The following is a 14,490-nucleotide window of genomic DNA, read 5'->3' on the forward strand; positions in this document are numbered from 1 at the left end:
CACAGCAGGTATGAGTGTCATGTGATGTCTGGATGGGGTTCATCAGCAAACAGATGCAAGATTTTGATATGCATTTATAGCACAGGCTCTGAGAGCTTGAGCTCAATCACTTAAAGGCAGGTCCAGGTTGATATAGCAGTAGATATCCTACAGCCAAAGTGTTGATGAGCTATGGAGGGCTGTTTATGTATTCAGCATATATTCTCTAGGTAGGCATCCAAACAGGGCTGGTGGTCCTTATCTCAGCATAGCCACCTTTATGCAGCAGCTGTATGCTGCTTGTTTCTGTAAGGCTGCATCCTGCTCTGTCACCACCTCCTGTGGGTCATAGGCTGCCCCAGTGCAACAGAATTTCATTTCTGCTGTGTGAGAGATTCTGCATGTTCCTCTCCATGGCACAACTCGGCTTTCTGGCAGGATTTTCGCCAGAGACAACAGGAAGAGGAGGCTGCAGACAGCCTTGCAAATGTCAGGGTGTTGGCCAAAAAGTTGAGTAGTTTCACCTCATGGCTGTACCACAGCATGTATAGGAGTGCAAAAACCCATCTTCATTGCTGAACTCCTAGATATTGTATTGCTTGGAAAAGAGATGCCAATCTCCCAAATGCTACACTAGGTTGTCCCCTCCTCCCAAGCAAAACCTGTTCACTTGGGCTTTTTGCCAGTAGCCAGGATTTGGCCCATATTGAGAGAATCAGCCTCTTAGCCACGATCATTGTTCTCAAAACCTAAAGCTGCTCATATGGCGTTAGACTCCCAGCAGCCCACTCTTGTCTCCCAGGATAGCCCTTGCTATATTTAGGACTAAATCTCCTGCAGTACCAGGCTGACCCCTTAACTGTGCGGTGCTTGACAACCCTTTGCCTCTGTAGTCCTTCGCACTGCGTCTGCCACGGACCCCCTGGCAGCTCTGCCTTCCCATTTGTATGTTTGAAGGTATGAAGCAAACCAGTTGTCTGATCAATTTACAGAGGAGCCAAAGCTAAATTTATGTGTTACTTTTATCAACACACTTTCCCCCAAAAGATTTACATTGTGTTTCCAACTATGTATCTACAGGGCTAAACAAAGGATTTCTGTGTATTACTCAAAATGAGCTCTCATTGCTTACAGTTATCCCTCCTGCTAAAGCTCTTTCTTACGTTCCTGTGCCTTCAGCCCAGTGTAATTTCATTTGTGGCCTGAAAAGAGGTTTTATGCTTTTTAGTTTAGCAGGGGGGTTAGTATATATTACAGTATAATTATTCTTTTTTTTTTTCCCTTAGTTACAAAAACAACTTGATTGAGTGTGAAGAAAATGCACCAGCTAAAACTGTGGGTGTAAATTATTGTGTCACTTAAATAACTTGAGAGTGGCCAAAAAGATATTGCTCAGATTTTCCAGAGCAATTCACACTCAGGCCAAGACCCTTATATGCCATTTACCAACCAGAAACATTTCTTTTCTAACTATAAATCAAGGAAAGCCTAGCATTCCCGCAGCAGCCAGAGCCCTCGTTTACCCCTCACCCTGCTTGGTGGCAGTGCTGCCAGGTACCAGTGAGGCTTCGGGAAGGGGGCTCTCCCTGGCTAATGCATTCAGACAGCTCAAACCCTGCAGTACAGCGTTTCTGAGAAGAGTAAAATCCTAAATGCAGGGACCAGAATAAGCAGATCCAGAGGTGTCCTTAGTGGAGATTTGGAGACATTAAGGGAAATAGGAATAAAACCCCCATGTTTCCCTGCCTCCTCCCGCCCCCTGCCCCGTGTTTTCCCATCAGGTTCAGTCAGGGCAAGTGTGAAGGTTGTCTTCTGCAGCTTCTTCGCTGCTTGCCTCATCTCAGCTGTGTCTGCTACCAACTGCTTCAGCTTCCAGAGCCGATGCTGCATTTTATCCTGCTTTCTCAAAAGCACATTTCATCACTGTCAGTTAGACTGAACGGCAATTGATCATAATTGCTCCTAAAAACTGTTGCATTCAGTAGTGGCACAAGTAACTGCTAATGAGGAGTAGGTCTCCTTTCCTTTCTTCAGCTTTTTAGAAGATCCTGGTGGTGGTGTGGTAGAGGGTCCTGCCACTCAGGCAGGATTCCTGAGGATGGGCTGGGAAAAGTACAACCGAGTGAATAGGATGTGTCTCCAACAGCCCCTGGATAGCAGGTTTTGCTGACTGCAGTACACGTGCGTGCTGGCACAGGGGGTAACCTTACCCCCGCTGCCACAGACGTCCATGCAGAGTAAAGGTGCCGACAGAAAGGCTGCTGCCAAGTCTAATTGGAAGATGCAGCAGTCGCACACCGTATGCTCAGAAAAGCATCTCCCTGCTTTCTCCTTCCCACGTCCTCTTTGTGCTGTGGAGACAGCTCTTCAAAAAACAAACCCCGGGCAGGTCCTCAGCTGGCATCTGTTGTCATCCTTCCAGCAGAGGCCACAAGGCATTCACTGAGGCTCTGCTCTCTCATGTGCGAATCTGCAATAAATTCCTCCCCAGTGCCCAGCGTACAGGTAGAACAAACATTAGCATTCATTGCAGTTTGATGTTATTTATTTAGTTATTTAATCTACTGCTTTACATTTCTTGTGGGCTTTTCTTCTAATGGATTTGTCAGACATTCTGCAAATCTCCCTTGAAGTTGGCCAGAGGGGCAGCTGCTAGTGTTCGCATGCTTGCAATACAAAAGGGTCTCCAAATCACCTCACACTAGTTTAATGCCAGGACGAACGGGTGCTCTAAAACAATCCAAATTATGTGCTAGAGAAAGGAGGTTTCTGACCAGTTTACAAAGGGCAAAGTGGGCCCTTGGGGCTCAAGTGAATCTGAACAGCCTCAGTGTAACCCCCGCACAGAATGGGCTAAAAATGTGCTAAATGGGAAACCTGTGCTTGAAATGAGCAAAGAATTTGCAATTTCCCCTTATTCCCCCTTGTCATCTAAAGCCTATGGCTCTTTTTAGGCACAAGCAGGGAAAACTTTCTATCAGCAAGTTAAAATTTAAGGGCTTTCTGGAATCTAACTGGTGTTCAAAGGTCATGAGAACATTGTGCTTGGCCTTCACAACCCCCAAAAAGTCTCAAGCCTGTCACAAAGTGTCCCAGTGGCTAAGATACAGGTGGGATTAGAAAGGGGTATGTTTAACCAACAACACTGCTTTTGTCTCATATACACATTTCAGAGGAAAGAACCAAGACTTTCTGCTAAAAAGAAATGTTCTTAACAGAGAACACAATTCCTGAGGTCCACCAGGTGCTTTGTGCAAGTCAGGTGTTGTTATTATTTTTTATCCTTCAGGTTTTTTCCCACATATTTCTCGGGGGTTCCCAAGGTCCTGCTTGGCTGCCACCTGTGCCCTCCTCAGGGTCACTGCGCTTTGACTGCAAAGGGGGAGAGAGACCTGAGATCACATTGCAGCACATTGATTTGAAGCAGGTGCAGCTTTGAGACAGTTTCTGCTATCTCAGCCACCTCCCACATTCCCGTCTGGATTGCAAACTTTCTTTTTTTTTTTCCTCCCTCTTTCCCCTCTTGTCAAGAAAATTTACAGAGCTTGTCCTTCATCTCCTTCCAAAGACAGAGCTTGTGGAAGGGAAACAGCCAAGAGATGCTGAATCTTATCAGGGTTTATTTCCCTGCGCTTAGGCTGTCAGCTGTCGCTGGGGCAGGATTTCCTCTTGGTGTCACGTAACTGTAGAAAATAATTTTTTTGTGATTTACCTGGCTGGTTCCTTTGTTTTCCAATTCACAGAAGTGACAACGTTTCCCCTTTTAAAATTTACTGTTTGTTCTCATTTATATCATGCAATGGCGATGGCAAGTGAAATGGTTACACTTCCTGAAGTGTAACTCTCATGATACAAGCCTAAGTCCAGAGAAGATGCTCAGTGGAGCTGGATACCCCTCAGACCCACTGCATAGTTCTTCCCACCATAGAGGAGATGTGATTCAGGTGCCCAAAACATGAAAGGGGGTCTGCCTTTTTCTCAAGAAGAGATGCATGGAGACCCCATTGCCTCTGTTGCCTCGGTTCAGGATCTGGGGAACAGCAGTTCTGGGGATGTTTGACAGCAAGCCTGCTCTGCTTGCAGGAGTCTTGTAAGGGAATTGTTTGCTTCCTGGAGATGAAATCCAGTGTAATTACAAAAGCAGGTTATTGTGTCATGTTAGACTCCATGTTAAACTGACATTTCCAAATGTGCATCCATCCTCGCAGGGGAGCATCAGTACAGCCAGCACTCGTTAACAGCACGCTGTGTGAGGGACTAAGTGACCGGTCGGCTCAAAAAGCCAGCTCGCCAGGGCTTGCTCGCACGTGTCAAGTCAGTCCCTGTCTCCACTCGCAGCTGCCACTGCAGTGGCCTGAGACAGCAGCTTGGTGCTCAGAGGTAGTTGCCAAGGCTGCAGGGGAGACCAGTGGGACACGTGATGCCTGTCAACTCCTCGCCAAATCTTGAAAGGCTTTTCTTTTCTGCTTTCTATCTGTTTTTAAAAGCAGGATGCTACCTTGTTTAATGGTTTAATAGATCAGTTGGGCAGTTTTTGTTAGAAGATTGTTTTGAATTTTTGGTTTTGCAATGTGACCCCCTAAAGGATTGCTGTCTTAAGTCTAGAGCAGGGAGCTGTGAGTCTGAGACCTACCAGGGAACTGGTACCCAGCAATGTCTGGGAGATGCTACACTGCCTAGATGAAATGTTGCTCCTGCTGTTGTGCAGATGTGGCACAGGAACTTCCCATGGCACTTACAAAGAAATGTCGCAGTGATAATTCTGGCCAGACTGCTTGCAGCGCAGGAGACTGTAATGTCCAGAGCTGCAGCTGCATTGTTAAAAATTACACAAGTAGTGGATTTGCTTTGTGTATTCAGGGAGCCAGTAATAATGAGCTCGTTACCCTATAATAAACAACTTTACAAAATGCAGAGTTCTCTCAGCATAAGGATGTGAAGGCTCAAATTTCTTGCCAGCAGCATCAAGGTATGTCAGGGAGTGTGCATGTGTATAAAGTGCATTGCTAGAGGAGCTGGCTGCAGTTGAAGATTTCAGTCTTTGGTGAGGTTATGCTCCCTCTCTACCATGTGATAAAGAGGAGGAACAAAAGCAGCTACTCAGTAAAATAATAAGTGAGAGACCAGTGGGTTGCAATGGTCCCAACTGAGTTAAAAATCCATGATAAAAGGGGACAAACCAATTCACACAAGTTGCACGGAGCAGTTAAATCCATGCAGGCGCCTCTGTTGATAGGCCCATTGCTCAGGCTTCCTCAGAAGAATATGCTCAGTTGCTAGACCTCCAGTAGCTTTCAGTGTATTTAAGAAATGAGGAGCTGCTAAACACTAGCTGTAAATTCTCCCTAGCAAGTTTCAGATTTCAGAAAGTATAACAGAAAATAGCTTGGTGGTGAAGAGCAGAGTAGGCTAAAGATCAAAACGAATGTCCCAGCCACTGGCGTTTCCTGTCCTGCAGCTAGGTTTGTTGTGCAACTGGGCTGAACGCACACTGCAGCCACAATTTTAGCAAGAACCTTCATGCTGCAGTCTCAGCGGGGATTTTGGCTGCAGCAATGTAAGCTGTCCTGTACTGTTGCAAATTGGAAGGCAGTCTTTGCTGACCTGAGCAACTGGCTCAGACTTCCAGGAGGTGCTTCAGAAATGCAGTGCTGTAAAATAAATGATCAGTGTGTCATTCGTGCCTCCAGTCCAGAGCTTCTTCAAAGCAAGCCCTTTGAATTCTTGCAGTTAAGCAGTAAAGTTTGCTTCTGAAGCTATGCATGTCCCTCCCTTCCCCTATGCCCAGTCTTCTTTCTTCATTAGCATTCAAAGCCTAGGAATAGTTATTCCCTGTTTGACTATATCTTTGGTGAACAGCTGAAAGGTAGCGGTGTTTCTGTTCAGCGATTCCAAGATGTGAAAAGCGGAGAAAATGCTTCATACCAATTAGCTAACTGCGGTGGCAGTTGGGCTGTGGGTGTGCAATAGTCCTGTTTTTCAGGGAAGGGCTTCAGTTAAGTCTGCTTGTGGTTTATTTCATCTCAGGATTGAAGTAATTTTTCCCCCTTCCCACAGCCAGATATTGAATTTATACTGTTTTAAGGTCAAATACATGAAGCCGTCTTGACATGAGCAAGAATGATAGTTGTCGCTGGTGTGCCAGCGGGTTGTACGGCCAGCCTGGTGTGTTCTCCTTTGCCTGCAAACAGCTCATGTGATCTGTCTGTAATGAAAACTGAATGTTATTTTCCAAAAAATGTTATAATTGTTTTTCAGAGCAGACCCAGTTGTCTGACCAAAGGTAAAGAAACCAGTTGGAGTCCAAAGGTAGTAAAAAAAAAAATAATCACATGTCTATCAAAATGTTAATCAAAATACCCTTGTCACCCACCATCTTATCTCAGCCCCACAGCACCTTCCTGCCCACCTCAGCACCCCTTCCCACCAGCACCTGCATGCCCTGGGTGCTGCAAGGGAGGACCACTAAGAGGAGGGAGGCTCTGGAGACCCCTCAGGCCCTTTACTGTTGATGGGCTACAAGGTGGCTGCCCCACTTACTCATCTGTCTCCTTATGGTCCTGGAAGAGGAAGGAAAAAGACTTTTAGGTATATAGTTAGGTGGGTTTTTTCCCCAGGTAATTATGAAGAACTCATTAGGAGGACATGGAATTCCCTTGAGAAGCCATAAGAGGTAACAATACAGGTTAACTGGTTGTAATATGGTTGGGTTTAAATCAACTGAATCCTGAGTTTCTGCTAGTAGAAGTATTTGAATGAGAGCTGATGTTGAAAGTCCTTATTCACACCACAGAAACAGAAACCTTTTGACGACCATATCCATGCCGTGCATTATTTTCCCTCTTCTTGTCTTAGTGCGTACTTGGCTCATTCTGTCCTGAATAAATATAACAAATGTCCCACAGCTGGATATGAAATCTCATGGCAGTGCTGTAGGTGAGAAGTATGAAGTTGTGCCCTCCCTTGTGTTTTTCTGCAGCAAGGAAGGGTGACAGTTGCTAAATAGCTTTATACGAGCATTTCTATTGCAAAATCTTGTGCTATCCTTCAGACAGATAGTGCTACACAAATGAGGATTTGTCAGGTCTAAAAGCAAGTATGGAAATTATCCAGTAAAAATTGTTCCACACCGGGTTGTAGCTCCCAGGATATGTTTATGCTGTCGTAGAAAAAACAGTGGCAGTTATGCCCCTCTTAGGACTACACCAAATAGTGCAAGAAAGCTGAATTAAGCAGTTCTTCTGTGTATAGACAGGTCATCACTAATTACCCATGATGGTGAAGATAAGGGAATTCTGCTTGGCTTGTTAACACTGTGAAATAAGCTATGCAACTTCAGTCTGGTTTGGCTCTTCTAAAGTTTCATGTACAATGGCTTTAGGGCAGGAGAGAATATTTCACATTGTATAAATCAGTATAGATAAAATTGCTCATTAACTCTATAAAAGTGCTTCCTTGGGCAAAGTCTAAGAGGAGTGTCCAGGGTGCCCGTTTTTCTCTTGAGTTCCTTTAGTGTGTTCTCAGTCTTTATTTGGTCAAAGTATTTTGATTTAATTTTTTTGGCGTTTGGGATAATATCTATTACAAATCCAGGGATAATTAGGAGAAGAAGAGCTGACTCTGTTAAGGGATTCTCAGCAGGAAAGTAAAACTAAGCAAGGAAATTGGAAAAGGGTAGGCATGAAGTTCTGCTGCAATGAAACACCACTTTGTAAGTCTGAAGATGCACGTAGTAAGTGCTCTCGGAGCAAACTGGTAACAGTAGTTTGACTTGCTAGGAGAAAAAAGACCTTATAGGAGGGACTCATCTGACATAACTTTATACATATGATGTAGCCAACCGCATCTGAGCTAGTCATATAACCTCCTTGCATAGTCGCCAAAGATACAGGCTTTTTCAGGACATGAACAGGTTGGCTTGCTTTAAGCGTCTTAAGTGGAGATGAAATGTGTCCAAGCATCAGTTCCCCTCCGTGAACAGGAGGGACGTGCTGGGTGATAGTTCAAGTATCTATGAGTGGTAAAATGAAACCTAATCTATGGCACAATTTCTGGTGTTTATTTCTTCCTTCTTGAGACATCCCAGCAGTCTCAGCCTGGCTAGACACCTGCTTATAATCTGGGGACTTCAGAGAGTTGCAGTCTTTGCAGAATAACACTGATTACTGAATAATGTGTGCCAGCCTTTGGGGTGAGGGCCATCTCTTTGTTTTGTGTTCGTACAGCCCCAGGCACAGCAGGGTCCTGCCCCAGGATGGACCTCCTGTACGCTACCACAACACAGATAATCAATAATAGCAGACTTAATTAGAACTTTGATCAGTCTCTCTTCCTTCTAATGCGCTGTGTTTTAAATCCCTGTGATGTCTAAATGAGGTTTGATAACAATTCTCTGTCTCTCATTTCCTCCCGTCCCACAGGAGCACATTTACAAGCTGATGAAGAGTGACAGCTATGCGCGCTTCCTCCGTTCGAATGCTTACCAGGACTTATTGCTGGCGAAGAAGAAGGTATCTGTTGGAAAGGACGTGCTTGCATCTCTTAGCACCTCTTGATTCTCGCCTGCTGCTTGCTGCTAGTGTGAAAATGAAAATATTGTTTCCTTTTTTTTTCCTTTATTTAAGAAAGGAATGAGCACTTTTGTTTTCTTCACTGGGGGCATAGGGTACGGCATCCGTATGCACAGCCTCAATGTGTGTTTTGGGGAAAACATGGTGATCCAAGGTAAAAATAATATGGAAAACTGTTTGTCTTGCACAGCTGTCTCCCAAATTCAGTGCAGGCAATTAAAATTATATCGCCTCTTCCTCATGACAAAGATGGTGTCTGGTATGAGAGCAGAACCCATCAATCTATTCATTACTGGTGCAAATTTCACCCATTCTGGTTTTCACCTCCCTAGCCTCACCATGTGATCTTCCCTTTGGATGCCTTACCTATAGACCCCCCCTGCAGTGATTCCCATGCTCCTTTTCTCCCTTTCCCTTGCTTTTGGCTCCCCAGAGATGTTTCCTTTTCCTTGGAGAGGAGAAATAATTGCAACCCATGCAGTAATCAAGAATTCCAGCCACATTTTCTCACAGGAGAACTGGGTTTGAGCTCTTCTTTGCCTTTTTGGTGTCTGCATGTGCTCTGCCAGCACCATGTTTCTGCCAGGAACCCCCAGTTCAGGGTAGCAAAGGAGTGGTTACGTAGAGTTACGGCAGCTGCTGTCCAAGTATCTCTTCTTTCTGAGGGGGCTGGGAGGTAAGCTACTGATCTCTGCATTTGTGGCTGTGTTCAAATGCTTCCTGCACTTATTCCCATAAGTATACGTGTCCATCCGCGTGCATGTGCATGCATGTACAGGTGTACATGTCCCACTTTCATTTGGCTTTCAGGACCGTACATAAACTGAATCCTGACTTCTGCAGCCTGAGTGTGTGGTTTCCCATCACCATCTTCCCTGCTGTTTTTCTGCTGCATTCTCTGTGTGCTGCCAAATTACATTGCAGCGGCACAATACAATGAAATCCCAGTGGTATTTTTGTCCTGATTGTCATTGTGTGCCCTAAAAGCATGCATATGGTGACAAAAGGAGACAAACCCCTCTGTCTGCTGTGCATGGGACTACTGGCAGGTGGATTAGGGGAAGGTAATGGAGGGCAGCAGTCAGCCCTGTGTTTCAAAATGTCTGGTTTGAGACAGCATAAACCAGTGCTGCTTACATTGGAAAAGGTTAGACCAGACTTAGAGTTCAGAGGCTGTGGGGAAAGAAGGAGGTGCAAGGCATAGTCTTATGATGGTATGAAGCATAAAAAAACGTTGCCATCTTCCTACCCCTATCAGCTAACGGTGTGCGTCCCCCACCCCCAAGTCTCTGTGGAACACGTGAGGGTTCATGTGCTTCAAAGCAGGAGAGTTTTCTCCTCCCAGCTGAGCCCATTCAAACCGGAGGTGGGTTTTTTGTTGGTTTTTGTTTTGGTTTTTTTTTGCAATCCTTGTTTGCTGTCAGATCAAGCCCTGGATGTGTCAGCATGACATCCTCATCCCCCCGCAAACTGCCGGAGGAGCAGGTTTTGGTGTCATGTTAACACAGCCGTGAAAGTAAGAATCAGGTTTCTTTTAGAAAGAGCTGTGGGTGCATATGAGTAAACATAGCGAGGCACAAAAAGGGCAGGAGTAGATTTGTGTAGATGGGCTGTTCCCCAGCTTCACACAATGCGGGAGGGGAGTTGATGTTACTCCAGAATCTGTAAAGCTCTTTGCAATCACGTTGCATTGTGTTGGGCAAGTGAACATTTCTGAAGCAGTGTAGATACAGAGATGCTGACAGAAAGAACATGAAGTTTCTGTACACTGAGCTACACGGTAAGATCTTTAGTACCTTTGGTGCAGCTTTGAGAAGGCATCCCTTCAAAATTCCTCTAAATAGCTGGAAAGCAGAGGGAAGGAAAAGAGAAACCAAGTGGCATATCAGAGCCTGTGTGGATGGAGGATTTGGTTTAGAGCCTGCATACAAAGTCCTGGATTCACTGATGTGAGTAGAAATTCACTGTAGTTGTTTAAGAATTGATGAGTATGTCTCTCTGGGGCATGAGTACGTCTTGGCCCAAAGACATTATCCTAACGTTGCCTGTATACAACACTGATATGACATAGCCTTACTTTTATTACTGAAAATAAGTTCTGTCAGAAGCACAGCCTGATGGACTTGGGCTGAAAGAGTTGCTCACACAAAGCAAATTAACATCTCTATGGCTTGAGATTCACACATTAATATTTTGTGGGTAAGTTTATGTCATTTGGGATCTTTTGCCCTCCAGCACTGGATTGCGGCAAGCTGAGTGGGCAGAAGGAAAAAGGTGGCTGTGTGGCTAAAACACAGGACTGGGAGCCACAAAATCCATGCGCTTCCCCTGGTTTCCTCACTTTCTTGTGTGACCTTGGGGAAAAGAAGGTTCAACTTTGCCTGCCTCATATCCTCTTCTCTGTTGAATAGGAATAATAATAGCTACCTGCTTAGTGGAGAGGTGGCAAGGCTTGATTAGTGCTGCAAAACATGCTTGACATTTTGGAGATTTGTAAGATACTGTAAGTCTGAAGAGTAACTTTTTTTTCCACACCGTACAATAACCACAGATGTGGGAGCTTCCCCTCCTTACTCTGGGAGTGCAGTAACGGAAGGGAAGGAGGGAGAAGTTATGGGTCAGGACTGAGATACAATGACAAAATTATGAGGGGCACCAGGGAGGATAAAAGGAACATATTGTTCACACCACTGACTGATGCAAGGCAGTGGACATAGGCTGTGTACAGACCAGGCATACATACTTTGTTAATCCATTTTAGGTCTTTTTTTCTCTGTTCTTCCCAGTGTCATTATTACAAATAACCACAGTATTATTGGCCTCAATCCTGCAGATTCATGGTGCTCAGCAGGGAACATGAGGTTGGCCTCCAGCAAGGGTGTGATTGGAAGCAGTGGGCTGCAGAGGGGGAAAGCTGGGTGTAGCTCCCTGCCTCACACAGAAGTCCTCCTCCCCTGCCAGGCTGGAGGAGAGGAGAGACAAGGGCAGAGCCCCATCCTCAGCAGGAATGGCTGTACACCCGGCCCAGTTTGAGTTCTGTGCCTCCATGCCCAGCCTTCTCCCTGCAGCAGATAGAAATCACAGGGGCGCTGAAAGTGGCCGGCTCAGTGGCGAAGGGCTGGATGGTGCTGAGATCCCTGACCAACTCATCGCGTTTTATTTGTGTGTCTACGCAACATGCCCCACTCATGCTGTGCAGAGTCAAGCGTCAACCTGCTGCTATGTCTGCTGATATGCACGTTACTGCAGGCTACTTTACAGCAGGTAATCACCATTGCACCGCCTCCCAGCCCTCCTCCATGGTAGCCAGAATGGTGGATGGATGTCCTTAGATGGCAGTGAGCCTCATGTCAGAACAAGTGCCATGACAAACCTCCTCACTCGAGGCAAGGAGGAGTTTGGGCTGGGTGACTTGGCTGCAGAGCAGGGGTTTATTCCCTGGGGAAAGAGCAGCCTGGATTAGTTAGTGCATCATGGAAGGGTGTGGGGGTGCACAGGAGCTTTGTTAACGATGAAGGAGCAGCCAGACACGTGCTTTGCTAGTTATTTTTGAGAAGGGAGAGAAAGGAGCAGAAATGACCTCGAGGCACTTTCTATTACTCCCCTGTAAAGGTGAAACGATGTCATTGGTGGGCATCCCCACATTAGCAGGCACCCGGCTGCCAGCTGAAGTGGCAGCCAGGCTGTCACGGCTCCAGCGTTCATGTCAGCCTGGCATGGGGTGGCTTCCCACTGTCTGTCCCTGCCCGCAGGCAGGGGAGCATCCTGGAAAGGCGGCCGCAGCTGCTGTGCAGGCGGACTGCGAAGCCACGGGAGTGAGCCCTGTCGCACCAGGGGAAGAGCAGGTTGGTATTTGCTTGGTTTAGAGCATTGTTTTTCTCTCCAGCTGGTTCAGAGAAGGGCGAGAACTCTCTGGTCCTGTACAAATGGACACAAAACAGATGCAAAGTACTGTTCCAGCCGTTTGGTAGCATTGTACGTGCCCTTTGCTTTCTTGCTTTGGACAGGTGTACATGACTGCCTGAGAAGCCAGGGACCTGATCCTGGCCTTTTCCTGAGCCAGGGTCAGAGAAGTGATTATCCTTTATTTTTGTCTGACACCATTCCCTCTGGAACGCATGGTTTTCACCAAGTTAAGGTTCAAAAAAACCCCACCCCAAGCCATGAAGTCTCATAGTAAGAAAAGGATTCAATAGCCAACAGAATTAATCCTGGGATGGAGAGAGGGAGGGAGAGATTTTTGCAGATCTGCAGTTCAGAAGAGCAAGCTTTTGGATATATTTCCTTACCCCTTTTCAGATCCCTGTCAAAAAGCATCAGCAAGGCAATGGCTAGGAGCTTCGTGCCATGAGGGGCAGGCTCCATTTTCAGCACACGCCTTTTGAAGCATTGCTTTTATCCAGACCCTCTGTCCCGACTGCTCTGTATTGTCCAGGAAGGTTCCTGCTGCAGATTCTCTCCCCTTCTCGGTCCCATCAGAGCACACATGACCAGTTTGATTCAGTGGCAGGACTTGGCTTGAACGTTGTGAAGATGCTGAGCAATTTTCTCATAATTACTTTTAATAATCAGTGTTAGCTGTTTTTCATAAGTTTTTTCTACTTACTCTGCTCTGTGCCAGCAGAATCTACACAAAGGAACTTAAAATTGGGATGGCTGGGTAAATAATTAATCATGAAAAAAGGAAAATTTGGAGGAGACAGTCAATAATTAGTGAATGGCTTCTAAGTGGTGAGATCTATTTTTCTGCACCCACCTGGGCTGAGAGGTTTTCATCTGCAGTAGGGGTGGTTGTTTCATATTTTATCCAAATGCACACGTCCTTTGCCATTAGCTGGTAGAGTCTGTTGGTGTATTTACTGGCAAAGATGGCCTTTTTTGCACCTAGGAAGACTGCTTGACCTGGCACGCACACGTGTTTCTCTGCCTTTGCCCTTTGCACTCGCAGCGTGTGTTTGTGCAAATGCTGCTGTGGTGCTGCAGCAGGCAGGGCGCCGGGGTCTGCAGCCTTGTCAGACACACCCTGCACAGCACCCCAGGTCTGTTCACGGGACTGAGAAAGATCTGACTCGGTCTCTTTTTTTTTTTTTTTTTACTCTTGTTATTTTTAAATTTCCTTCCTCTGCTGTGCAAGGCAGCCTTCACACCTCTGCGCCGTGCTGGAGGGATGCAGGCAGGCGGCTACCTCCACAGCAGGCTGCCAGCCACACGGTCTGCAGGCAAGCAGGCAGGAAGAGCCGGAGAGCCGTACAGCCAGCACCCACACCCACTGCCATTAAAACTGCTCGAGCTGGCTCATCACTCTGCAGCCAGCCTGCCTCAGCTGCTTTTTATTTTACTAGAAAATGTCATGCTTTGACTCAGAGGTGGATGCTATGGGGATGAGCTTTCCACGCATCCAGCTGATCCCAGCCTGCTGTCCCCATGCCAAATGTGCAGGGTTGCTGCAGCCTGTGCTTGTAAGGCGCTTCTGTGGGACACCGTTGGTGCGCTCCGTGCCTGCTTCCTCACACATTTCTTCAGTCATGGTAGGGAAACAGCCTTGTGCGTGGCCCCCTGTGCTAGACAAGCTCTCAGCACCCCAACAAGGTGCTCATCATCTTTAGAGACCACCGTCCTGCTTTCCTGCTGGGTGGGAAGCTGCATCACCTTTTTCTTGGTAGCAAAAACAGAGATGCTACATTTAGATGGCAAGCGCAGGGGCACGCTGTGGCCTGTTTTCAGCAGCTCACTCTCCTTTGCCCTCAGTGCATGCCAGAGCTCCACTTCAAAATGCAGTTGGGCCAGACGCTGATTTTCCAGCCCGCAGCAATGCAATGCTGCAGACTCCCAAGTGCCTTGCTCCCCTAGGGAGCCTTGCAGAACACTCTGTCTAGGTATTTCTTCTCCTGGGTGAAATTGTGCCTTTAATTTGGCTGCCAGTGGGTCTTGCCGCCCCTGC

At 46.5% G+C, this 14,490-nt stretch overlaps 1 protein-coding gene across 5 annotated transcripts in view; it reads left to right on the plus strand.

Annotated features, from left to right (window-relative positions):
• Nucleotides 1-14,490, plus strand: part of RGS6 (regulator of G protein signaling 6) — a gene marked incomplete at its 3' end in the record, with an annotated part of 267,826 nt that overhangs the window by 235,723 nt on the left and 17,613 nt on the right. For all 5 annotated transcript variants that reach the window (XM_082316771.1, XM_082316772.1, XM_082316773.1 and 2 more), the window contains one exon: nucleotides 8,400-8,489. In XM_082316771.1, the coding sequence (XP_082172897.1) occupies nucleotides 8,400-8,489 (90 nt within the window). The remainder of the gene's footprint in view (nucleotides 1-8,399; nucleotides 8,490-14,490) is intronic.

Source organism: Platalea leucorodia, assembly GCF_965183815.1.
Source record: "Platalea leucorodia genome assembly, chromosome: 7".
NCBI lineage: Eukaryota > Metazoa > Chordata > Aves > Pelecaniformes > Threskiornithidae > Platalea > Platalea leucorodia.